Source organism: Talaromyces proteolyticus (assembly GCF_021365285.1).
Source record: "Talaromyces proteolyticus strain PMI_201 chromosome Unknown BGW36scaffold_2, whole genome shotgun sequence".
NCBI lineage: Eukaryota > Fungi > Ascomycota > Eurotiomycetes > Eurotiales > Trichocomaceae > Talaromyces > Talaromyces proteolyticus.
In genome coordinates, this window is record NW_025764278.1 from 1,069,993 (window position 1) to 1,095,571 (window position 25,579).

At 45.8% G+C, this 25,579-nt stretch overlaps 11 protein-coding genes across 11 annotated transcripts; 6 read left to right on the forward strand and 5 right to left on the reverse strand.

The window, feature by feature from the left end:
• Positions 1-234: 234 nt before the first annotated feature.
• Positions 235-1,787, reverse strand: BGW36DRAFT_422992 (uncharacterized protein; the record flags this gene model as incomplete). The annotated part of the gene is made up of 5 exons (XM_046219773.1): positions 235-1,044; positions 1,092-1,196; positions 1,243-1,296; positions 1,343-1,519; positions 1,566-1,787. 5 exons carry the CDS (start codon positions 1,785-1,787, stop codon positions 235-237), a joined length of 1,368 nt encoding a protein of 455 aa, XP_046076447.1.
• Positions 1,788-2,956: 1,169 nt separating this feature from the next.
• On the forward strand, positions 2,957-4,652 carry BGW36DRAFT_443631 (putative MFS transporter; the record flags this gene model as incomplete). Its single annotated transcript, XM_046221620.1, has 5 exons — positions 2,957-3,052; positions 3,118-3,378; positions 3,430-3,978; positions 4,028-4,295; positions 4,354-4,652. The coding sequence occupies 5 exons, from the start codon at positions 2,957-2,959 to the stop codon at positions 4,650-4,652; spliced, it is 1,473 nt and encodes a 490-aa protein (XP_046076448.1).
• Positions 4,606-5,528, reverse strand: BGW36DRAFT_369326 (uncharacterized protein). Its single transcript, XM_046215119.1, has one exon. The coding sequence runs from the start codon at positions 5,419-5,421 to the stop codon at positions 4,726-4,728; it is 696 nt and encodes a 231-aa protein (XP_046076449.1). The 5' UTR covers positions 5,422-5,528; the 3' UTR covers positions 4,606-4,725.
• A 3,491-nt stretch (positions 5,529-9,019) lies between these two features.
• On the forward strand, positions 9,020-10,207 carry BGW36DRAFT_369330 (uncharacterized protein). Its single transcript, XM_046215120.1, has one exon. The coding sequence runs from the start codon at positions 9,346-9,348 to the stop codon at positions 10,027-10,029; it is 684 nt and encodes a 227-aa protein (XP_046076450.1). The 5' UTR covers positions 9,020-9,345; the 3' UTR covers positions 10,030-10,207.
• Positions 10,208-12,183: 1,976 nt separating this feature from the next.
• Positions 12,184-12,918, forward strand: BGW36DRAFT_443635 (uncharacterized protein; the record flags this gene model as incomplete). Its single annotated transcript, XM_046221621.1, has 4 exons — positions 12,184-12,240; positions 12,315-12,464; positions 12,541-12,594; positions 12,664-12,918. The coding sequence occupies 4 exons, from the start codon at positions 12,184-12,186 to the stop codon at positions 12,778-12,780; spliced, it is 378 nt and encodes a 125-aa protein (XP_046076451.1). The 3' UTR covers positions 12,781-12,918.
• Positions 12,919-13,907: 989 nt separating this feature from the next.
• BGW36DRAFT_393775 (uncharacterized protein) lies at positions 13,908-14,930 on the forward strand (the record flags this gene model as incomplete). Its single annotated transcript, XM_046217846.1, has 1 exon — positions 13,908-14,930. One exon carries the CDS (start codon positions 13,908-13,910, stop codon positions 14,928-14,930), a length of 1,023 nt encoding a protein of 340 aa, XP_046076452.1.
• Positions 14,931-15,437: 507 nt separating this feature from the next.
• On the reverse strand, positions 15,438-16,439 carry BGW36DRAFT_288367 (RmlC-like cupin domain-containing protein; the record flags this gene model as incomplete). The annotated part of the gene is made up of 1 exon (XM_046210567.1): positions 15,438-16,439. One exon carries the CDS (start codon positions 16,437-16,439, stop codon positions 15,438-15,440), a length of 1,002 nt encoding a protein of 333 aa, XP_046076453.1.
• Positions 16,440-17,055: 616 nt separating this feature from the next.
• On the forward strand, positions 17,056-18,675 carry BGW36DRAFT_423000 (carboxylesterase family protein; the record flags this gene model as incomplete). Its single annotated transcript, XM_046219774.1, has 1 exon — positions 17,056-18,675. The coding sequence occupies one exon, from the start codon at positions 17,056-17,058 to the stop codon at positions 18,673-18,675; it is 1,620 nt and encodes a 539-aa protein (XP_046076454.1).
• Positions 18,676-19,187: 512 nt separating this feature from the next.
• Positions 19,188-21,157, forward strand: BGW36DRAFT_312543 (serine/threonine kinase 16). Its single transcript, XM_046212507.1, has 3 exons — positions 19,188-19,282; positions 19,346-19,482; positions 19,563-21,157. Exons 1-3 carry the CDS (start codon positions 19,231-19,233, stop codon positions 21,042-21,044), a joined length of 1,671 nt encoding a protein of 556 aa, XP_046076455.1. The 5' UTR covers positions 19,188-19,230; the 3' UTR covers positions 21,045-21,157.
• Positions 21,158-21,283: 126 nt separating this feature from the next.
• BGW36DRAFT_423002 (uncharacterized protein) lies at positions 21,284-22,003 on the reverse strand (the record flags this gene model as incomplete). Its single annotated transcript, XM_046219775.1, has 1 exon — positions 21,284-22,003. The coding sequence occupies one exon, from the start codon at positions 22,001-22,003 to the stop codon at positions 21,284-21,286; it is 720 nt and encodes a 239-aa protein (XP_046076456.1).
• A 500-nt stretch (positions 22,004-22,503) lies between these two features.
• Positions 22,504-24,860, reverse strand: BGW36DRAFT_443638 (glycoside hydrolase family 51 protein; the record flags this gene model as incomplete). Its single annotated transcript, XM_046221622.1, has 6 exons — positions 24,675-24,860; positions 23,827-24,621; positions 23,627-23,758; positions 23,455-23,575; positions 22,689-23,398; positions 22,504-22,554 (listed from the first exon to the last, which is right to left on the reverse strand). Exons 1-6 carry the CDS (start codon positions 24,810-24,812, stop codon positions 22,504-22,506), a joined length of 1,947 nt encoding a protein of 648 aa, XP_046076457.1. The 5' UTR covers positions 24,813-24,860.
• Positions 24,861-25,579: the final 719 nt, after the last annotated feature.

Here is a 25,579-nt window from a genome sequence, read left to right on the forward strand (position 1 = left end):
ATCTGATGTGCAAGCTCTTGAATATGGTATTGCATTTGGGGGGGAAACAGAGAAGAAACGAAAAGAAAAAACACATCGCCGTATCTGAAAACTTTGGATTTTGAAGGTTCGATAAGACGTAGATTGTCAATACAACTTCTTGACCGTGGCCAAAGTCTTTGCATAAGCGCGGAAGATTTAGTGATGTACTAGAAGGCAGAGAAGACTTATCTGAGAAGTCATACCCAAGCCCATTCAAGCATGGCCCGACGCTATCGCAGTTTTGACAGGCACACGATTGCAAGGATCCTGCCTATACTCCACACAGCAGCCCTGAAGCCTAATTCTCGTCTTGAACTCATGGTGCGCAATTAAGGCCGACTTCATAGAATGGAATCGCACGATGAGTTCTTCTTTGTCTTCTCGGTGAATGAGGGTCTCGATTGAGTACTTGAGATACGTCTGATTAATCAATCTCTTGACATAATCGACCGAATCATCAGATATGCCGGAAATGGACACACACCGGGTGCATCCGTAATGGGAAATCGCGTCACTAATGTATTTTCCCATGGGATAGGTTGCAGTCTTCTCCATAGTAGCACGCACGCGGAAACCATGGACAAATATCCCGTTTGATTTGACATGCTTGCAAAAAGCAAGAGCAGACTGCTGGTGAAGGAAGACGATTCTTGCTGTGTGATAACCGACAATTCCAATCGTGTTAAGCAAGTCAGCAGAGTAGACGTTACCATAACAAACTTGGGCAAGCAAACCATCAAGAGTGGCATCATCAGGGAGCCCCTCTACACGGACAGTACGGTAGGTATTCTTGTCATGGGGCCTGGGCAAATAGCGAAGACCATACTGAAAGAGATATTGGTCTTTTAGCGCGCCCTGCCCTACTGTCAAAGAGTAGTTGTTCATAGCCTGGATCTCGTCTTTTCGGTCAGTGAAAATGCGAATGAGTTTCCATTCAATGGTTCCATCCCAGGGCACCCCGGACTTTCTTGGCTTCTTTGTGGCGAAATAATCAGGCTTTGAACTAGTTGAAGAAACAAAGACCTGGCTTTTGTCAGTTTTGATGGAATCAAATTTACAAGTATGCTTACGCTGATGGGACCACCAGATGATGCTTTATTTGGCTCATTTTCCTGATGGACCGACCCGTTCGAGATCGAAGTGTTAGTTTCATCTCTAGTAGTCTTCGATGGGCCCTAAACTATATTAGCGGTAGTATAATAAATGTACAGGGATAATTACCTCGCGACAGGGTGTCAGGCATAGGGCAATCTGGTCAACGGCCGATTCTCTATGCTATGAGAAGGTTAGCTTTATCTAAGGAAGCAGGGGTGCGACTAACTTGACGAGAGGGACTCGAGGTAGGGCTACCCAGAGGGCCTGGCTCATCCAGAATGCTCAAAAACGAAAACTTGTTTGAAAGACCAGTCACTGCCCCAGGTGGCTGGCCTTTAGTAGCATCCTCACTAGCTGCAAGCGATGTCAATCCAGAAAAGTAATTTTTGGGCCGGGTGGTAGGCTATATCTGATAAGCAAAACGCGCATAACGAGGAATAATCACTCACTTGAGGTGTCACAATACTGGATGAAGGTGCCATGGTTGTTGTCACCGGCTCAAATATGCTAAATTGAGCCACAGTTGAGGCTGTCTTGCCCGGGACGGACCTGTTCTCATCCTCGATGTACTGTATGCGGTACTCTAGGAGACGGTGCTGAGCCTGGAGAGCATAGACAGTGCGCTCAAGAAGCTCTAGGCGGTGCTTCACGTTTGTTTCAACTGTTGCCATATTGATATCCCAGTTCTACTCTTGATCTAACTGTGTGTAGACCAGGAGAGATAGTGACAAGATACCTTTGACGATGTGATAAGACACATCTGACGATGAGGTAAGGGAGGGAGGTATGGGATGAGATGAAGAGTCGTGAGAAGGTAAGCAGAAAAAAGGAGACAAGAGGCGGTATATGTGAGAAGCGACAAAGAAGGAGAACAAGGAGGGGGTTGCAAACGGTGTGGCATGCATGGTTTGGTGCCTGAGGAAGGTGCATCCAGCTCAGCTCACACCACTTCTGTTACCTCTATCACTTCTATTATTTCCATTACCTCTGTCTTTAACTCAGCTGGGTTTATCTATCAATCAAGGCAGACTTCACATCGGGCTCTCTTTTAACAAAAAAGTCTAGGCAATGGCTTGCTTAAATCATAAATGTCATTCACGAAATCGACAACTTCTACTCTACCTGAGCTACTCGGTCTATATACATTGATGGATTACTGAGCTATCTTTGCAGGCTATCTTCAATTGTTAGAGTGGGATTTATGTCAAGTACGGTCGCTCCTACCACCGATCAGGCTGGGAAATTCCAGTGTCAAATGTTGTGGAGATTCATACTAGCTGGGTTCGAAAATATACATCCACATGAAAAAAAAGGGTTAAAGAAGAAAGCTTGAAAAACAAGTCGCAGAACAATCCAGCAAATTAAACTCACCTTTCAAAACTCCTACATAATGAATTTTGAAAAATGGGTTCGAAGAAAAATGCTGAAGAAATGTCCAACTGCGTTCTCTATCCAATCACCTCCGTATATGCTGCTGATTCATTTGAATTCTCCGCATAGCCGATTTCCCCGCCTGCAGATCTATCATTTATCCGAGCCTTTGCCCCTAACAGGGACGGAACGGGGAAGAGGAGCTGTAGTTGGTGGATTGGTTGGAAATGCAGCAGCTAAATCAACAGTGATTTGCACGTCATTGGTCGATTCTTGGAACTTTTCCTCCCATGTGCCACTTTGCAGTGTGCACGAACAGTGATAAACGTGGGTAGGATCGTCATGGTCTCCTCACTTTTAGTCGCACCCGGCGCGATCGGTCGTATTTAAAGCGAGCCTCCTCCCTTTTTGTTCATAATCCAGTGCCGTCGTAATAAATCTGCTGTCTCTAATTACTACCTGTTGCACTATGGAAGACCCCCCTTTGGAAAAGCCATTGGTAGAACATGCTTCGCTTGTTGAAGATCCCGATAAGGGATTGAGTGATGAGGAAAGGGCAGCTATTGTAAGTATCGGATCCAGAACTTTATGCACTTCCTAGAAGTATTGAAAGTGACTGATTAATCGCAGGACCGTAAACTGCTTCTCAAGTTAGACCTCCGTTTGATCCCCTGGCTTTCCCTGCTATACCTTGCCGCCTTTCTTGACCGCACCAATGTCGGAAATGCAAAAATCGAGGGTCTCCAAGAGGCGTTGAAGATGAGTAACAACCAGTACAACTCGTCGCTCACGATCTTCTTCGTCTCTTACTCTGTTTTTGAGCCGTTAACAAATGTACTGCTCAAGCGTACCAAACCGAAAATTTTTATTTCGGTGATAATTATTGTCTGGGTTAGTTCACCAGATTTCTCTCACCTTGCTCATAAGCCAATCCGTCTCTAGGGAATTTGTATGACTACAATGGGTCTCGTTCATAATTTTGCTGGACTCATGGCAACTCGTTGGTTTCTCGGACTCGCCGAAGCCGGCCTTTTTCCTGGCATCAGCTACTATCTCTCATGCTGGTACAAACGATCTGAATTCGGGATCCGCATGGCGATTTTCTTTTCTGCCGCCGCGCTCGCCGGTTCATTTGGTGGTCTGCTAGCAGCTGCAATCTCCAACATGGACGGAATAGGCGGGAAGGCTGGCTGGTCGTGGATTTTCATTCTCGAGGGTCTTGCGACTATAGTCTTGGGTCTTTTGTCCTTTTGGCTCGTGGTTGATTTCCCGGATAATGCAACTTTTCTCTCTGACGCTGACCGGAAACGTGTCTTGCGACGTTTAGCTCTGGACCAGCAGGCCAGCGCGCATCATGAGGAGTGGAAGTCATCGTATTTGTGGGCTAGTTTGAAGGATTGGAAGACATACATGGGCGCAGTTATCTACATGGGATGCGATGGGCCATTGTACGCGTTTTCGCTATTTATTCCGACCATTATTAAGGAATTGGTAAGTACCTTTCAAATGCTGCGTATAAAACTCACCATTAATCGAACAGGGCTATTCATCAACTCGGGCACAACTTCTCACCGTACCACCGTACGCCGTAGCCGCGATTCTGACCATTACCATCGGATATATCGGAGATCGCACGCGGGCGCGAGGCCTATGCAATATCGGCATCTCAGTCATTGGTATTGTCGGGTTCTGTATGCTTCTCGGTGCGAAGACCGCTGGAACGCGGTATGCTGGTACTTTTCTGGGTGCGATGGGGATTTATCCATGTATCGCCAACACGATTTCCTGGACGAGCAACAACATAGAGGGTACTGCCCCTTTCCTATAATATACTTGATTGATCATCCAACTAATTCAAATTTGTAGGAGTCTACAAACGCGGAGTCACTCTGGGCATAATGATTGGCTGGGGAAATCTGAATGGAATCGTCTCGTCGAATATCTACCGCGCCGAGGATGCACCAAACTATTACCCCGGTCACGGCACCGTTCTTGCGTATCTTGCTCTGTTTCTTCTCGGCGGATCCATCCTGCAGACCATTCTTCTGCGGACTGAAAACCGGAAGCGTCGAAATGGAGAGCGTGATTCTCGTGTCGATGGGCTGAGTCGGGAGGAGATCGAGGAGTTGGGCGACCAGAAGCCGGATTTTATTTACACTACCTAGTCATATAACCCCTTCATTCACACTTAGCTACAGTATATGAACAATCTATCATGGTATCATACTCATCACTCGTCTAATCCAGAAAATATAAATTAACTATATCCTGATTCTTCTTCGGCCCCTTGACCACATGCCTACTAGCCCAACTAAGCACCTGGCCCGTTTCTGGCACGACTCTGAACGAATATGCCGTGCGATACATATCCTTGATACACAGATGATTTCCTCGCGCCTTGATAACCGTCGTCGCACTTTCCCCAACTAGTGGCGGAGTAGGTGGCTCAATAGTATCCTCTCCCTCCCCCTTTTCCTGCTCTTGCCCAGTCGTCAACGTTCGACTCCCAAAGTCGAATTCGTGGAACAGGTAATCAGCCTCGTCCGGGCCAGGTTGGATCTTGACAAACCAGACACTTATCCCCTGGGCGTCCGGCCCTCCTTCTTCCTCTTGGTCTCTGTTATTTGGTATGTTGTTCATCCGCCAGATATACTTCTTACTCCACTTCATCCCCGCCATACCCATGATTCCGCTCGGCATCTCGCCTTCCTCTCTATACACCATTTCGCAAGATCGATCTGTCGGCGATGATGATGGTGATGATGGCGAGGGGAGTGCGTGGAATGTTGCGGATCCGGTTAATTCGCCATTTATCTCAGCTGGGTTGTCGCTGCGGAGTATGCGACGGAGATGCCAGGGGCGCGGTGTGGTTGAGAGGGAGGTGAATAGGTGCGAGAGGAGGCGTGGGGAGGGTGCCTTTATGGTGTTGGACATTGCGTGTCCTTAGCTTAATCATTCGATGAGATATAGAATTGTGTTAGGGCATTGGTCGGTCATAAAGACATGGTGGAAGATTATGAAGAGGGAATGATGAGAAGCCGGTGTTAAGGTTAAGCTTGGTGTTGTGGGGAGAATTAGCCCCGCATCTATCTGTAGCAGTCCCGTTCAGCTTTAATAATATTCTCTCAGCTTCAATGCTTTTACACACTGAGTAATATAGATCAGGAGTGGTAGAATAGCCTGGTTATATCCTAGATTTTGATCTCTTACTAGTTAATGACTGTGCAAAATTTAATTAATTTGATGAGGAGCCAACACAAATTCAAATTGATAAAATGCATAGGGTCTCTACGTCGCCGTCACTTCTGTACCTGCTATATCGTTGTTATCAATAACAATATCAATTTATATCCAATTCAAGGTGCTTGGCATATAAATCAAATCAAAGGAAAATCATCAAAAAGTCCTTCATTAATGTCTGCAGCCCCAATCGGGTTAGTAAGCTCCATCACGTAATGACGGCATCTAATGTCACCGCCAAGCAAACATCGCAATGCGATTCGTGGGCACCCAAAATGCTCAACAAAGAAATTCGAGCGGGTTATCTTGCTTGCTCTTATATCGGCTATTCTACTATCCCTCAAAAACAATGCTATCATCACCCAAACTCAGCATTGGATTGCCTCCAACTTCACCCCATTTCTGACCGGGTTTATATCTGCGTTCCTCGCCGTACCACTAGCAAGTTCCTTTTCTGGCTCCTTTCTGGCATTGGCTCTGCCGACCATAAACAGCTGTGTGTCCTCGAACATGCGATTTTCAATATTGCGGATCTTCCGCCCAAGGCGATGTGGATGAATATGGGGTATTAAGAGGTATGTCGTCATATCATATTATCACAATGGCATAGATAGTGACGGCTTCTTGCATAGAATGAGTCGAGTTCTCCATCTGCATGTCGCGGGTTTCTGCAGCAGGTACTGCAGCATGCCGGTCTACTAGCTACGGATGAACATGGCTATGCTCGGATACCTGAGACGGGAAAGAAGGTTAATCTTGTAGATGTGGGCTTTGGATGCGGTGACCAGGCGTTATTTCTGACGTGCGAACTATTTCCAATACAAACCTCTACAGAATACTGTTCTATTGCAGATAACTACTTCGGCATCACGATCAATGCCGTCCAGGCAAGGTACACTCGTGGCCGATTGGATGTGACTACTCATGCAACCACGTAGCTCTTCTGCACCGATGCATCAAAGCCAGCCTCCTGGCCGGCCGAGCTCAAGCAATCACTCACACAATCCACGCGTTTACAAACCGACTCATCAACATGGCTGCTGGCCCTCGACACACTAAACCATTTCAAACCCTCCCGCCACCGGACTTCGCGATACACACACACTGACTTACACGCATCTATCATGGTCTTTGATCTGCTACGCTCAGACTCGGCGTCCTTCTGGCAGAGGGTGATGCTATGGCTATTCTGCCTAGTTGCGTCCACGCCGTACGCGAATCTCGTCACGCGCAGAGAGTATCTCAATATGCTCGTAGCGGCGGGGTATCGGGAAGATAGCATCGAGGTACATGATCTATCAGAACACGTGTTTGTGGGGATAGCAGGGTTTATAAGGCTCAAAGAGGCGCAGCTGCGACGGTTTGGAATGGGGTTGGGGAAGCTGAGAGTCGCGGGGAAGGTGTTTGGGTGGTGGGCGGGGAGCGGTGTTGTTCGGGGAGTGATTGTGGTTGCAAGGATTAATAATAATGTTGTTACGTCCGAGTGAGGCAGCTTATGTGAGGATGATTATGTAAATTTCTTCTCTTCTCGCATAGTTAGAGGACGATGAAGATAATTTGTAATCGCAGCAAAGGTATTTCCGTGTACAGTCTAGCTTCTAAATGTTATCTCCGGCCTGCCTGATCAAGTCATCTCGTATTCGATTTGAAGATTAATAATAATAAAACAAGGTTGAAGACACGAGTCCAGATCCGCGCGTGGAGGCTAACGGCGCCTCCCATGTCATTGACCGGCGCGCCGGGAGCTCGCTTGTATCCGCATCCGTACAGCCGTTACTCAGCAGCATAATGGAGATATGTAGGGCTGACGGCCGGAATGTGTTAAAGCCGTGGTCCAATGCGGGATAGCGTGCCAGATAGGGCTAGCGTGGTCTTGGTCAGCACGGGAATCGGTGATTGTTCGGACGAATATCATTCCACTGCTAACGTTTTCATTTCTAGCCTGACTCTCTGCAGTATGCATAATGTATTTATATGAACAAGAATAGAGTCACAACGAGACTGCGAACCATTCGTGGCGACCAACACGGGAGGAACAGTATGGAATGAATAGATCGAATAAATGGCAGGGGATAATAATTATGCAGCAAGGCTACACCCGAGACCCGAGTATGGCCGCCTACACTGGTTTTCAGCGTTTCTTGGCGCGAATAGACTTTTCGCGTTGCTAAATTCCGAAATCCGCTCCTTCGCATCTTTCTGCCTGCCGAGTCCTTGAATTCCTATTTCCATGTGGTCCTGTCTAGAAATGGATATTATCGTAATCGTAATCGAAAGTGACTGCCTGAAACGCATCAGCATGGCTTAGCCCTTGGCAGGGGTAGCTCGCTAGCCTGTATTTTCTGTTTAGTCTGTATAGCCGGCATGGAAAAATGGGAAATGGGGAATGGGATCATGATGAATCATCCAGCGGGCGCGGCGATTGGCCAATGCCGACTCAGCCTCATAACCAGGTCGCAGAACTTTCCTTTCGTAGATAGGACGGAGTAGTCATAGTAACAGAGACTGGGCAGGGTCTGGGCAGAGTTTTAACTTGGTAATTCGCATTCATAACCCAACCGGGCTAGTGCGTTGCCCGGGCGAGGAATGCGGACTGAGGCAGCCGGATTTGTCATTGGCGCTCGCATTCGTTTAAATTTTTGTCCCAACTGGGAGTGGGCACGACGATGCGAGGATCAGGCAGAATATTAATCAGTGCGGGGGGAGGTGCATTGTCATATGATTAGATTGCTGAATACGGGTATACGAGCAAGACAAACATATTATCATTCAATGTCATTGCTTTAAAAGTATAGCTGATTAATGAGAGATGCAAACAGGAATTGGTGATCAGATCATTAATACATTAATAATGATGGGATGCTCGGTAAGCGGGAGAAGGCTAAAGCTAAAATTTATGATTGATAAATCCGTGGACGCTGGGTGAAGCGGCTGGAACTTGGAAGATCCACGGCCGAGTTAGTGCGGCACTGCGGCTGCTGCGGTCGCGCGGTCGTAACAGAGTGCAGCGGTGAACTGGAAGGAGCGGTGAGTGTGACCTGTCATAGAATCGTAGAAGTGATCAATTCTATTGCATCGTTTTCAATAATAATAATAACCATATGGCTATGTGTATGTTCGTTCGTGCATGTGCATGATATTTAATTATTTGTCAGTCATAATCCTAGTTGTACCGACGGAGATAATTGATGGTGAGTCATCCGTACAATTTTTAATCACAACCATGGATAAACGGATCGGCCGTAAGGCGGCGGGCACGCCAAGCTCCGTCCGGACCCAGTCTGGCTTACCTCCGACACCCGCGACCCAACTCACGATGGATCTCAGCTGGCATAAATAATATCCTTCAGCCCATTCCGAAACTAATCTGTCACAATACTCACACTCGCACAAACACAATCGAAGTTACTTAATCAAGCAACATCCTGAAGCTACTAAAGCTATTACGAATCACACATCAATCGTGAAACATCAAACATTCCACCCAAGCACTACTTCAGACACTCACCGCCCCGCCAAGATAAGGCTCAAGGCTCAAGCACGTCAGCGTTGACTCATCTAATCTTATTGCCTAATTGTCGACGCCCGACTATATAAATACAATCTCTCCCAACCACAATGGCTCCATCCATTCTCCCCCGCAACAAAATGAGCATCACCCAGACATACTACCTCGCCCACTCCGCCCGCAGCAAGCTCTCCAAGGAGGCTTCGCGGGCCGACCACGATCTACGCCTGCTCGTCGGCCACGCCAACCTGCTCGACTCGCTGATGCTCGACCTGGCCAATGCCGAGAAGGAACAAGAGCGATGGTTCAACAGCACCGTCCGCAACGCCTCCAAGCCATCCCCCAAGCCCGCCCAACACTCTCACATTCGATGGGCCGATACTGTGGAGGAAGAGTCTGTCGAGGACTACTCCGACGACGACTCTGACTTGAGCGACTCGGACTCTGAGTTTGACGAAGAAGACTTTGCCACGATCAAGAGCGTCGCTCCCAAATTATCAGAGATCTCAGAAGAAGATATCGAAGAGGAGGAAGATGATGATGAAGAAGCCGCCCGTCTCACACTCACACGGTCGCCTTCTCACAAATCTCCTCCATCCCCACCAGAGCTGGTCGAGGATGGCTCGTCCGACTCAGAAGAGGACTCAATGCCTCCATCGCCCACACAAGTCGCCATCGACGCCTTCATGGCCACACAAAAACATCCTGCCAAGCGCAGCGATGGGCTGGACCAGTCGTCCATCATGTTCGATCACGCTTACATCGAGCAGGGTACGTTGATACCTGCATTCTAAAAAAAGTTGAATGCGATATTACGATAATACCATCTATGATGTTACGATACCCTGCTAGCGATTGACGAGCATTTGGCGAAAGTGCATATCTGAGCGATTCTTGTTTATTTACCAAAACTAATACTCTACTCTGTATATAGATCTCCCTACGGGTTGAGACTGAATATAATCATTCACCTTTACAATAACTATTCTCCAACCTTTCCTAGTAAAATCATCGTAGCCTGAGTATGAACAGATCAGTATGACCAGTCTGTCCTCCCAAGGCCTTGGCTGCTCACCATTTGAATAATAATTAAGAAAAATCCTAAACGAGGCCTGTTGATTGGCTGGCGGGCAAATAGAGTGCGAGTCCGGGTTTCGGCCTTTCGGCGCCACTGGTCCGGTTTGCGGCCACATGACCGCCAGAGATCTGCATCTACACCCTTTTTCTCAACTCCTTGTTCGTACACAGTTCTATTATTTCCCTTCAAGGGCGGTCACCTGTGCATTTATGAGTGTGCATTACTGTAATTGCAATCAATAATTAATTATCATTTGAAAGAACCCCCTGACTGCTGACAGCTGATAGAGTAAGAATATGATTATGCGATGTACGATTAATATTCAGCAAACTAGTACTGATCGAGTACCCTCGGGTTCCTGCTTGAGTCATCGGACTAGCAGCGACCCGAGCTATCCGCAACTCGCAGTCCTCTCGAGTCTCGAATCTCGACTAATATTGCGCGTAATAAGTAATGCACTACAATGCGCGTTCATCTGTGCGGAGTGCGCAAGGGATAGTCATGTGGCTGCGGGATATTTAGGGATTGGCCCTTGAATATTTACGATCAAACATTGTTCTGGCGTTATCCATTACGTTATATCGAAGAATTGGAGAGGTTCAATTGAGTATAGACATAATTTTCATTGATTTACGACTGAGTCTTGGTAGAAGATGCAATTCATGTTAATATGAACTGTCGTGGTTTACGTCCACAATGTAATGCCTTCATTGAACGTGCAGACACGTGATTTTATTATCACGTGGATCCTTCACATGCTGGATTCTGCGTCGCGAACCCCCTGCGGGAGGTTTCGGGATTGGACCCTTCCAACAAATATTTGAATGCTTCAAATGTTCCGACCGGCCCGCTGGGATCTCAACCAGATCCCATGATCATTGACCGCTGATCGGCAATGACTATTATGCAGTGTAGCAGGGCAACTGGAATACTGCTCGGATGAATCGGCCACATCCCGCATCCGCATTGGCGCCTGCCATTGGCAGCTGGTAGCTGTCAACTGGCGCATGGGCTAGGATAATGCAAGGAGGGTGGACTAGTTCATGCGATTGGGATGCATACTTACTAACCAAAGGACAAGGTGGACATATTCGGTAGGGTGGATGAAGTACGTACTTGATGGTACGTACCCTGTCTATAGCCCTGCATATGCAAGAGTCAGGTCTTAATTTGAGAGAGTCATGGTTTGATGTATCATAGCCCTAGCAACATTGAACATTTGAACTTCATACCAGCCATACTCAAATGAACTCTTCGCCTCGCAATTGACGGATCTTCTCAAAACTAAAATACAGCTAACAGCGGCTTTCATTGTCACCATTCGTCCGTCCATGAGATGATATAGTCAACAAAGTTCCCACTCCTGCCTGTTCTTGACCTTCCTCACGAATATCTTCACCTGGAATCAACGGCTGAGAAGAGGATATATATTCATCCCAATTATCCATCTCAGGCTCAGACGTTCTCTACAAGAGGAAAACTCCCGCTACAAGTGTCATCATAGCCAGTAGTCCACGCATTGCAATCGCATTCTATTGATATGATTGACATCGTGATTAGCCTCCAACCAATCAGTCGTTATGGAAATGTAGCAGTTCTGTACAAATAATACCGCTAACGCGAATAATAAAATTACAGCTTACGGTTCCGCTTACCGGTGTAATGAAAACGCCGAGTCTGTTTTACATTGCGCCGGCCCGATTCTATGTAAGACGAGATCCAAAGGTATATATGTAACAAGGAAATTCTGGTGCTGGCGATGAGAACGCGCTTTGATTGGATAAAACATAACAAGGCTACACTTCGTTCCTCTTAGCTTTCGACATGACTCATTAACGTGACGTCGGGGTTAACACGGAGGAGCATCGTAATGGCGATTGAAGCACAAATTGAGATTGCCGCACCGCCTTCTAAGGTGCGAGAAATTGTATGTACTTGCTGCTCTTCTATTTTTCCTCGCGCAATCCCAAAGGCTAGGCCGCTAGGATAGTATCCTCACAGTTACTCGACTTCTCCAAATATCCACAATGGCACACAACATTAATCAAATTGCTGAATCCCGAGGATAGCTCCAAGTTGCTTTCGGCGCTCAAACCAGGCGATAAAGTCAAATGCAACTTTGATGACATGAAATTCGTTGCGAACATCACGGTGAGCAGAGCAAGCTCTCTGCCCCTCTATTGAGACAAGGTGTGGACAATAAATAAAGTGACAGCAAGATCGAAAGGCAAACTCAGAGAACCCCTTCCAGTGGCAAGGCCCACTAGTCCACGGCCTCATCGTCGGCCTTCACAGCTTCCATATCGAGCCCGCAAACGATGATTCCTCGACTATATTGAAATAAATCGAGAAGTTTATGGGCCCGATCTCATTCCTTATGACACCGTCCGTTCTTGGGAAAAAGATGGTACGTCAATATAATAAATTCAACAGCGATCTCAAATATTATGCCGAAGCGCCTGGCTAGCCAAGAAAATGGGTTAATTGGTGAAATAACCAACCTTTATGATAGCACGTCTAGTTAAACTGCGCAATCTTCAATTTTCAATCGTGGGCTCTTTTCTTCTCGCCTTAAATTTGAAGATGTAGTGTACCTACCGTTAACGAGCGTTATAAACGTAAAAGTTTCTTAAGTTACGCAGTGTAGGTATACAAGATTTCAAGAGTCATGATGGTTGAATTTATCAGGAAGTGTTGCTAATTTGTCTGGGAGAGTCCCATTGACTTGCTATTACAACACACTACCCAAACAAGATAAGGGAATTAGTTGTTGTATCGCTTCGTGATTTTCATTCAGGTCTGCATACCTAGTTGGTAAAAGTTCCTACGGACCTGGCTCCCCGTTAAGCTTCATATTACATGCACTGAGAAAACAGCAATAGCTATCTTCCCTTGGGAACTATTGGGTTCGTCAACTTATAAACAAGGCTATTTGTATTGGCTATTTTTGTATCCACCAGCTCATGTAGAGTTGGGTTAGGGTTAGAGCTATCCTCTGCTTCGGCCGAAATTTGGATGACGTACCAAACTCGGTATGACCCGCAATAGAAATTCGCGATTTCTGGTTTCCATAAGGACATATTTCGGTGACTCCGTAGGTACATGCATGTCCCACATCCCGTCGAGTGGGATAAGGGGAAGAAGTGGAAGTCATCCGATTGCGTGCCCCCATCTTGTTTACCCCAGAGCTCTGTTATTCAAATAATCGTTCATGCATCTCTGCGTGGCGGGGACACTGCCGTATCAGTAACAAGCTACAAATCACAGCCAAATTACCGTTTCTTATGATGTCGATATACGCTGGGGTTCCCGGCGGGACCAACGTTCGTTCTACCTCCAATGTCGGTACTCGCTCAGTTTACCGCCGACTACCATTACAAATTCGCGCTTCGGCGCTTGACGATCCGATATATCAATCGCTCTCAAATCTGCAGGAAACAAACTATGGAATTTCCCCGCCGGGGAATCTACGGAATTCACTCCGACTGGTGCCCGCGCCTCAACTGTACAAATCTGGAACTAAGATAAATACAAACCAACCTGCAAAAAGAAAGGAGCAAAACAAAGCAAAAGAGCAGAACAGAGTGAAGTAAAATGGCAACTCCTGACCTGAATCAAGCACTAAAGCACCAACAAAATGAACCGCGAATCGCACGTTCAATGACTCTTCATTTTGTCGGCGACTGGGGAATGGCAAATTTCCATCGTATTTGTTCATGGCTGACTCAACAATTTTGTGACCGCGCAGGGCCCGATAGTCGAGTTGCAACCTGGAGCATTCGATATGGAGGTATTGAAGCAGTGACCTCTGTCTTTCAGGGACAGGCTCAATTGGCTATTGCTACCCCTGCGCAAATGATAACTACAGCGTTGACTGGTCAAGGAATTTTTTCTCAATTTGGTCCAATGCCTTCACTCCGTGCGCTGGCTGTCCTTCCTCAGAACGATCGTATGGTACTGGCTGTTGACCCAAAATTCGGAATCCGATCTTTTAACGATCTGCGCAACAAAAGACCTCCACTTCGAATCGCCACCTCAACTAATGACGGCACTAATTTCATTGGATATACCGCCAATGCATATCTCAAGGCACATGGAATCACCGAAGCTGAGCTTGTTTCATGGGGTGGTGCTATAGTTCACGCTCAACGACCAGAACAAACAGTTATGCTCGTTCTCAGCGGAAAGGCAGATGCTCTCTTGCAAGAGGCGATCATGACGCCGTGGTGGGAAGAAGTAATTCAAAAAAAACACTTTATTCCTCTACCTATCGAAGAATCGGCGCTGGAGAGGTTTGTGGAGGAAAACCCGGGAGTAAGCAAGGCGGATCCTAATCCACTACCTGCTGGATTTTGGGGTAATCTCACGGAACCCTTACCATGCCTTGATTTTTCTGATTTTGTTATACTTGTGCGAGATGACCTGCCAGATGATGTAGCTTACCTGCTTACGTGGTGCCTGGTTGAAACCCGAGACGCTCTTGAGAGTCAATATCGTCATATTCCTCCTGAAAAGAGCCCTTTGACCTATCCTCTTGATCCGAAGAAAATGGCTTTATCTCCAGTCCCTCTACATCCTGCCGCGGCCAAGTTCTACAAGGAAGCCGGGTATCTGTGAGACCTCAAGCGGTTTATTTGCAAATTAGAATTGACAAAATTGCATGAATAAATATCTCAACTATAATGGTAGATCATTATTGATGTATTGTGTACTTTATACCTGTTTTATATGTCTTTGTCAAGCTAATCGATGTTTCGAGAACTTGTGGATTGGCAATTCCTTATAAGTTTGAAATCTCTGCTTGGAAATAGAGGATCGAGTAATTCCCTTTGGATTTGTTAGATATTACCTATAAAGTTGATTGCTGAGGGCAGTTGGCCTTCATATTGAACCTCTGTATTCTTGTGTATCTATATTGCCCTATCTTCAATCCTATTAGAGCCATGGTAAGCTTATATAGAGTCATATAGTCTTTCCAGACACCACTCAAGCTGGTATCCAAAGTGTTACATGTGGTACGTATATTGCGTAAGTTGTGTACTATCTCCAATATTTATCTTTTTCTTCAAATTGAAATAAAGCATGGTAACGAACTTAACAAGCTGACATCAGATGAGTGTAGAACTAATATCTCTCACGTCTCGCAAAACCTAAAGCTTCCACCATAGGCCGATCATTAATAGCAAATAAATAGGCATTACCGCTGTTCATTGTGCAGGTATGGGAGATAACACTCCATGCCGGAACACTAAACGTATCTTTCGCCTCCCAACTGACTTTTTGCTCCTGTCCGTTTGGGGGCAGAATAGTTGAATAACCCTGTCCTTCGTAGACATGATATACAAATGAACACGTTTCTTGTGATTTCTGTGTAGTATATCCAGCTGTAACCCGTTCTGCCTGTGCAGAAATGGTCTCTGAAACATGCGATCCATCTGGTAAACGATAGTCATATCGCGCATACGGCTGAACTAATTTATCAGTATCCAAATCCCTGGACACTGTCGACCAAGTTATCTTGAACTTGCTTTCAGAGACAAGTTCACTTGGGTATCTATTGTGTTCATAATTTTCGGCAAAGTTAATAGGCAAGAGTCTAAACACTGGCAAATCTAGCCCATCTAGCCAGATCATGGGATCGGATCCATCATTTCCATGGTCATGCCAACCCCATCTTGGAGTTAGAATAACATCTCCTCGTTCCATCATAATCTTCTCGCCTTCGACAGCCGTAAAGCCCTGAGAACCTTCAATGATGAACCTAAGAGCAAACGCCATATGCCGGTGAGCCGGGGCAGTTTCACCCGGAAGAATGAGTTGTAGCCCAGCATATATTGTATCAGTCGTGTAAGGGGCAGTTAAGGCAGGGTTTACGAGCATGAGGACTCGCCTTTCTGCTTCTTCGGCGGAAACGACAGTCCCTGATTCTATTAGAGATGGCCTCATCGATGCATAAGGCCATAAAGCGATGACTCCAGTGGGGTTAGGTTTGGGTGGGACCATTTTTTGGAGAGAAATCCACAGAGGAGCCACATTTTTATTCGAAAGGCATTCGAAAAAATTATTTAACTTTATTCTCTCTGCAGATTCAGCTACCGTCGAGCTGTTGTTCGTTGTTGATGACATTTTGAGATGGACGGGTTGGGTATTTTAGAGACTTTCAAGTTCATTACTTTGTATCACAATAGAAATGAAACGAAAACGATAATTTGATGCTCCCTTGGCAGAATCATTTTTAGCCAGTTCTATTCACACCGAGACTTGATTTGTACGTTTCTCGGAAGGCGTTCCGGACCGGAATCGTTTCCAGCCCCTCATATTAAGGTCAGCTTCGACCTGACATAATACTTGTATAATAAGGCTAAATATCCAATTTAATCTTATTTAGAGTTCCTAATAGGCATATTCCCTTCTTATCTACAGCTTCTTCTTTCAATCGGCTCGAATTCTTTTGGGCATGACAAAATACACTGAGTTCATCCGTCGAAGTCAACTTGATCTAATGCTTGCCCGTTTCCATCGGGTATAATTATGGATCCCAACCCTGCGTAATTGTGTTACATACAGTAATCTTGGCATGTGGGACCGTATATTCAAGCTTAGTCCATGCGGGGACCAATCGGGACGCTTCCACATCCAGCCATCTTTTTGCGGGGCGCCAGGGAATACCTTGCACATAAAGTCTCAACCAGCATTAGAGAGAGAGGGCAGGGGCATGCATACGCTCGACAAGCAACGAGCTATGTCTCCCTCGTGTCAGTACGAACTCACGGAAATTATTCCCACAACCAATGGCCCCATCAGGGGCTTTGTTAGTGACGGTATGCGTCAATTTCTAGGCATACCATACGCTAGCCCGCCGACTGGCGAATTAAGATGGCGGCCTCCAGTTGCGCCTATAGCGTGGGAAGAGCCTTTAGAATCAGTATCTTTTGGAAACGTTTGCGCTCAGCATACACCCAGCTTTCCCGGCTTTGGTCATACAAGTTACACCGAAGACTGTCTTTATCTCAATGTATTTACGCCAGCTCATTCTCGCCGAGAACCCGAGGGCTCAAAGAAGCTGCCAGTAATGGCATTTATCCATGGCGGAGGCTTCTCCAGTGGTGCGAGTAATGACTACAACCCTATAAGACTGGTTAATGATGGCAATGTCGTATTTGTATCTCTCAACTATCGTGTCAACATCTTCGGCTTTTTTTCTCACCCTGCGATCAACGCCGAGGATCACCCGTCAGGGAACTACGGTATTCTGGATCAACAGTTTGCTCTCACATGGATACAGCGCAACATTGAAGTATTTGGCGGAGATGCGACTAATGTCACCATCTTTGGTGAATCCGCTGGAGGCGCCAGCGTTATGGCACACATGGTTTCCCCTGGCTCAATCGGCCTATTCCACAAAGTTATCATCCAGAGTGGAGGATCACCCCCTACCATGCCGTTTCCAACCATTGAAAGTCTCGAGAAGCAAGGGATTGGCCTCGCATCTGCCGCAGGTTGTAAGGAGCAAATACCGCGACAACTTAGACTAATCGCGACCAAGGATATTATGGCCGCTGATGCTTTACCAGACGACACCTTTGGATTGGGGAAGTTTCCCTTTGGGTTAATGGAAGATGGGGAAGTTGTTCCAAAATCACTTCGAGAAAAATTCTCGACTGGCCAATTCAGTCGAGTTCCTATGATCATTGGTGTCAACCGGGACGAGTTTTCCTGGTTCCAGGCAATGATAGAACTACGCTCTGGAAAGGTCGTTTCCGCGGATTTTTATCCACAAATCCTCACTGATACGATCGATCTACTCAATACTTTACATCTCAACGGTGTAATAGTGCCGTCTGATGCAATTAGTCAGGTTCTTGAACTCTACCCAGCTGGATCGCACCCAAGTGCAAGTAGAGCACTTGCTGCTGCAATAGGGGATGCTGGGTTAATATCTACTGCCGGCCGGCGGACAACACGGGTCATGGCTCAACACGTGACAGAGGTGTACGCCTATGAATTCGATGTTCCCGATTCACCGTCGCCTTGGCCGGAGGTATCATTCCCCTATGGATCTGCGCATACGATAGAGCTACAGTATCTTTTCCCTCTTTTCCGCGGTGGTAGTGGTAAAGCACAACCCCTTACAGACTCGCAACAGCAACTGGCCAGGCAAATGGTGCACTACTGGACCACTTTCGCGCACCGAGGCACACCAAACTTCGTTGACGACTCCGCGAAACGTGTATCACCATCACATTGGCTTGCATATAAAGCCAAGGATGATAACATCATGTTACTTTGTACACCAACACCTCACATGACAAACGAATGGGGGGTCCGACACAATTCTGACTTCTGGGACTCTTTTTACTAGTACAATACAAACCACCAGGCGTTACTATGGCTACCTGTGTTCAAGGATATTGTGCATATACATAGTAAATAAATATCACCAATATTAATTAGACGGCTTAAATTAATTCAATATTAATATAACCATATAATCCACACCCGTAAGGTTACATGGTATTTAGTCAGAATTTTGTGTGATGATATGATAGACGAGCTACCGACCATCAATGAGCACACTGCCTGATTCCTTTCTCCCATAGGCATTTGGCCTTGGTGTAGGTTACTAGCCTAGCAACATCTCTACGTTTAAAGTTAGGCTACAATTTTTCAATCCGTGAAACGGATCCGTTCGAGAACGGTCTGGAGAAAATTGACTTTGTGACAGTTCCGGTGGGACCTGAAATGCGGGACTCGGGGTAATCGGGACAAAAAATACACGGTGGAACGCTGTTCCGCAGACAGACACACAAAAGGTCTTTTCTGGGGTGCATATGAATCCTTAGATTCTCCTCCATGGAGCGATCCAGGCTTACAATCTTACATCGTTGCCCGGCATAAGATCTCTAAATCTTGCAAAATGCCCTTTGGAATCCTTGAGTGTGACGCAGTAGAGAATGTGCCTGGTACCGGTAGGTTTGAATATACTGCGCCCTACCACCCCACCTAGACGCTCTGCTGATCACACATGTCAGCTATTGTCAGCGACCAGGACGATCTTCCACCTGAATACTCCCTAGTCCCTCGTGATCAACTGAAGCACGGCAAAGGGCGATTCTCTTCCGTGATCCTTGTCCCGCAGCCCTCCGACGATCCTAACGATCCTTTAAATGTACGTATCAACCATAGACAGGTCCATCCATGTACCCAAAGCAGTCCTATGAAGACATGTCCATTATTAACGTGTTATAGTGGCCGCAATGGCGGAAGGAGTCCGTCCTTCTCATCATCGGTCTTGCTGCCGGGGTGGCTGGTTCATATGGCCCCATGCTCTCACCTGGCTTCGTTGAAATTGCCAAGGAGCTCGGGATTTCCGTCAGCCAGCTCGCCCAAGCCACAGCCTGGATGATTCTCACAATAGGACTCTCACTCTTTGTGCTAAACCCCTTGGCTAAGGTCTATGGTAGAAGACCGATATATATCTTCTCCATCGTGATGCTGTTTATCAGCTCCGTCGTTGGAGGCACCGCAAATGAATTCCATATGTTTGAAGCCAGTAGAATTATCGGCGCCTTCGGGTTAGCACCATTTGAATTACTGGTTCAATGCACAATTGGTGATCTGTATTTCGTGCACGAGAGAGGTACACGAATCGCTTTCTGGAATATGTGCCTTCTGTGTGGTATAAATGCCGGCGCACTCATTTCAGGTTATGTCATTGAGAATTTGGGCTGGAAATGGTGTTTCTGGATCTGTGCTATTCTTTACGGTGTTTTATTACTTCTCATCGTCTTCTTTGTTCCCGAGACTTGCTACAACCGGGAAAGTAGCATCGTTGTCCGTGCAATGGTCGATGAAGCCAAAGGCGATCATATCGCCGCTATGCATCTCGAAACAAAACAAAATAAGATTCGAAAAAAGGCCTCTGAATTTGAACAGAGTACAAGTGACAGCTCAATTAACGGCATCCAGCGCAAAATGTCGTACTGGCATTCTCTCCACCTCTACTCTGGTCGGTATAGCAACGCGTCTCTGTTCAAGGTTGCTGCCCGGCCATTTATTCTGTTCTGGTATCCTGCTGTCTTCGTATTATTTGCGGTCTTCGGTGTTATGATGTGTTGGAGTGTCGTCTACTCGAATGTGATCGGCGTAATTTTCGTTGCTCCACCGTACAACTTCAGCGTCTCTCAAGCCGGTCTAACGTCACTCTCCCCACTAATCCTGGCCATTATTGGCGAGGTCGTTTCTGGTCCTCTGAATGATGCTATCTGCTTGTACCTCACTCGCAAGAACAAGGGCATATACGAGCCGGAGTTTCGTCTTGTCCTCATTGTTGTTGTCATTATCCTCAGTACCGTGGGCTTCTTCGGCTTCGGCGCCACCGTCCATTACCAGACACATTGGACCGGTCCTGTGCTCACCTATGGACTTTCAAATATGGCATTGGCTTTTACGTCAACCTGTCTGTACGGATATGTTCTCGATTGTTACCCAACACTGAATGCGGAGGCGTTCGTGGCACTCAACCTACGTAACATTCTCGCTTTCGGCATGTCGTATGTGATTGAGGATTGGCTGGTGAATTCAGGGGTCTTGAATGTGTTCGTGGTATTAGGGAGTATTATCTTAGCTACGTGCTCGCTTACAGTCCCGCTATGGATTTTTGGGAAGAAATGCCGAAGCTGGACTGGAAGGAACAAGTGGTTGACAGAGTTTATGAGTGACTATGACTAGTCCATCAGTGTATTGCAGTATTTCAAGGTCTAATCCCTATTGGATTGTTATATTCGTTCTAGGCGATCTCCAGCTCGTTGGATTGCTTTTCTCGGATATTCTTTTCAATGTGCCCTATCAATTAATCCTAATCGCCATTTGCAATATGATAAGTTATATACAACGGATTGCACTTAAATGCATCGGTAACCTAATCCACCATTAAATGATCTGTCGATATTCAAAGCTCTGAATAATAGCTATTCAGTTATCATGGGGCTGTCAAATATGTAGCCTGGAAACTCGCTTGTCGATGGCCCTGGTCTTGTGTAGATATCGTCCATAGCTTCGCAAACATCATTAACAAAATTAAGGAACCAAACTAGAAACTCTCGTTGAAGTTCAACTTCTCCAATTTCCAATCCCATTTCCAGATACTGTCTAAGAAACAGCTCGCGGTCGCAGTGCTGAATGAGACTAGCTACAATATCGGCCACCTCCCACGAGTCTGGAATCCAGGGGTTGAAAATGTCGTCGTGTAAGATCTGTGCAATGTTGACGTGTGGTTCATGGGGTTTTAGCGATCCCTGAATTGTAGTCACGTCTATGTTGAGCTCAGCAGCAATGGCGGCTGTTTGGTGACGTGCTTGTTGGACTTGTCTCCCACACCCGGGCAGTTTGCGCACCATGGAAGTGTATAGTGAGGTATTTCGGAGTTCTGTATGTGAGGACTGTTCGTGGGCCACTTCGTTGATAAGCCAAGGATGGTCGGTGTCATGACAAGGACCTGCATAGATCCTACCATAGTTGATGGCTACTACGCTTTTTTCTGGGAATGTAGAGCAGGAAATATCGCGTTCGTCTTCGATTTGTTGGGTCATGGAAATGTTCATAGCCATACCGGTGTCATTGTTTATTTCAAGTCTTTCAGTGTCTACCATGGCAACGTCCCTATCTGAATCCTCACTGTGCAAGGCCATGATGTATTGACTTGCAGGTAGAGTGATGTAAGCGGAGAAATATTTGTTGCACCTCACATATTTCTGTTCCAAAGTTATTTCAAATCAATGATCAAATATCAGAAAAATACAACGAACAACAAAGGTGAAAGCAGAAAAAGGGGATGAATCTTCAGTTCTCTTTGATGTTACCAGGTCACAAATTTTAATAAATCGCTTATATGTTTTAATATTTTTATGACAGCTGACTGATAGTGAAGTGAGGTTACCAGGACAATACTAACAGGCGCTGAATGTTAGAAACGCTACCGCAACGTCTCTAGGCCCTAATGTAGTTGTGTTACTATTGCAAGCAAAGCAACATTATATAACCATCATTTTCAAAAAACATTATTAAATTGATAATATTAATAGTGACAGATTTATATCTTACACCAAACATATGTCCAAAACAAAAACATTTCTAAATCCGAAAAAATTTCTCAATTAGAATATATAATCAGCCCTACGACGATGCCTTCCTACCAGTCGTTTCTAGCACCCACAATTTTCCCACCTCGGAGTTTCTTGTTCTACACAAACATTTCAACAAATTTAATATACAGACATCTAGGTAGTGTTATTTATCCAATCATACCACCAAGACAGCATTTACATAACTTCCCGTCAGCGTAAAAGTATACCCAGTGGAATTATCGAATTCCACCGTCGTCTCTGTCCATATACTCGTTGTATTCCCCGGCAAGTTTGAGCTATACATATCCGGAGCTGTCAAGGTGATCAACTTGGCCTCATTTGATTTTCCCGGAATATTCACCATCACGGGTGTCGAGTCCACGCCATCATAATTCACGATCTTCACAAAATACGTTTCAGATTCATTCTTCATAACAGACCAGTACAGCGGTCCATACCCAGTGTCCGCCGTAACAGGAACTGTTTGTGAGCCGTAGTTCGTTGCGAATAACTTCGCAACGTAGTAACTCATCGATAAGACGATTTCTGTAGGTGAGTGCTTCATCATTGCCACATTATCTGGCTCATCATGCAGACTTTTAATAAGCGCACCATGTGAAAATCCAACAACAAGATCTGAATTCCGTTCTAGTCCCAAGATATAAACCGCCTCGGAAGTTGCAGATTGTAGGGTTGGGTTATCGAGTTGGTTAGGATTTGTGTGTTCATCGTCGTATATAGCGGCGTATTCACCGACAAGGACAGGATAATTGCGGTCTGCGTTGTCGTAGCCATTGAATTTTGATACCATATCTGAAGCAGAAAAATAATCGTGTAGATCTTGCACTGTACCGTTGGGGAGAACAGGGTCAGTGAAGTAGCCAGACCAGATGGAGGATATGATGATCATGTCTGGGTATGCGGCTTTAATGGCGTCTGAGAACATTGAGAAGCGGTAATCTTGACATTTACATATATTAGAACAAAATTGTTTTATGCAACGACTGTTGACTTACTGATATAGGAGTTCGAAGAGTCGAAAAAATCTTCATTCCCAATTTCAACATACTTGATGGTGAATGGGTCCGGGTACCCCAAGGATGCACGCAAAGAGCCATAGGTAGAATTTTCTGGTCCCTGAGAGAATCATCTTAATATAATCAGGACAAGGGGGGCGGCCAAAGTTACCAATAAAAATTCTAGCTCGTTGAGAACATCGTCAATATACGGCTGTAGATCCGCCTCTGCAACGACTTCATGGTCTAGATAATATCCACCCCAAACGCCGAGAATGGTCTCCAGGCCCATGTCAATACACCACTATATTAAAAAAGCAAAATTAACTGTGTTAGTGCTGATCAAAAATGTACTTTCGTAGCCAAGCTCACCTGCATCATCTCCAGCAGTCCTAACCCATTCGTGTTATAGTATCCCCAAGTCCCCGGGAACCCAGGGCGATCAATAATAGAACCAATAGTCTCATTCCATTTCCATCTATATGGTGACGACTGTCCCTCGAGGTTATTCCCACCCGGCATCCGAAGATATTTCCCCCCGATATCATTCATAGCCTCTGCAAGATCCATTCTCAACCCGTTGTTCCCATTTTTCCAGGTTTGCTGGAAAACACTAATCATATTGAAACGAAGATTACTGCCAGCAACAGCAGTTCCATCGAATGTCAAATGAAAAGTATTCTTTTCATCCGGCCCAGAAGCAAATGGGGTGAAGGTTTGTTGATACAGTTTCCAACCATCAGAATCCGTCTGGGATATACCCGTAAACGTCGTATTCCCAAGCATGGAATTTGTCGTATTGCTCCAAAACGCACACACGATATCGCCTTCATAGTCGCCTCGAAGGTAAAAGTTGGCAGCATACCGGGTGGCAGTAGTTATATTCATACCCCAGAATCCTTCATTCCAGAAGCCCGTGTTATTATTGTCACTGCCCGAGCCACTTGCAACGTCCACTCGCATGTGATAGGGCAAAGCATCGGATAAACTGGGCTGTTGGTTGTCCAGTGTTAATGTGACCTCTGGTCCGCTCGAGTGCCAGTAATCTAGATTTTGAAATGGGCCCTCGACATGGTTGTTGCTGTCAAGATTGATTGTGGTGCCTTGGAATGCGCGATTTTGGACCAATTCGGCGTAGAGACCACCGTCACCGGAGTGATATACATCCTTTTCCCCTTTTAATGTCCTTGTTATGTTTGAAGGAAGGAGAAAGGATATACCTCAAATAAAAGACCGTACAGTATTGGACTCGACGCATTGCCACCAGTAGTTGAGACGTTCAGAGTCAGCGCGTGAGTAACTTGGAAGACACTCAGAATGTTGGCTAATAGCCCGAATCTAATGATAACAGATGCCATCCTCAGGTCAAAGTTGGACGAAAAGCCCCCAAGTCACCAGGCAGGGACAGTCCCGCTTTTATACATTGCAACCTGCAAGCCAAGCTGACCAATTTAAGCTTAATATGTAAATTGGATTGGATCACAAAATTAAAAGCTTGGATTAATTTTCTCATATACTTTAAAATAGACACGGATACTATTAGTAAATACGACGTTGACATTTGGCCCCCGTGAGATTTTGGCTGGACCCGGAATCAGACTTAGAATCTAGTAATATAGTGAGGCACCAATGAGGAGGCCCATTCTTGTCGGCTATGACCGAAAGGGGAAGACATTCCTGATCTAGGGCTGTCTATGCACTGTCACTTTTTGAATTTCATGTCGAAAAGTTGACATCTCTTATTGAATGGTGGAGTATAGTTCGTTTAGTGTACGAACTGGGATGCCTGAGGCACGAATTGACATGATTGATGATTGGGGCGTGATACGCGCACCCAGATTTGGATACGCACTCGATTAAAGTTTTTTCGGTTAAGCGCAATCATCAATTTTCAGAGTAGATTCTTAATTAGTCAGTTGGCGCCCTGCCTCAGGAAAATCGACACTTCCATATATACGCTGCGTGGTGAAGTAGACAAACCCAATTGTTGTAAGATAAAGAATCTCTGAACCAATCTGAATAATTAAAAACCCTGACTCCCTGAGAATTTACTAATACATTAATTGGCCACGCTTAACCCAAAAAACTTTTAGCCAGATGCGTATCAGGCTTCACTAACGTACTC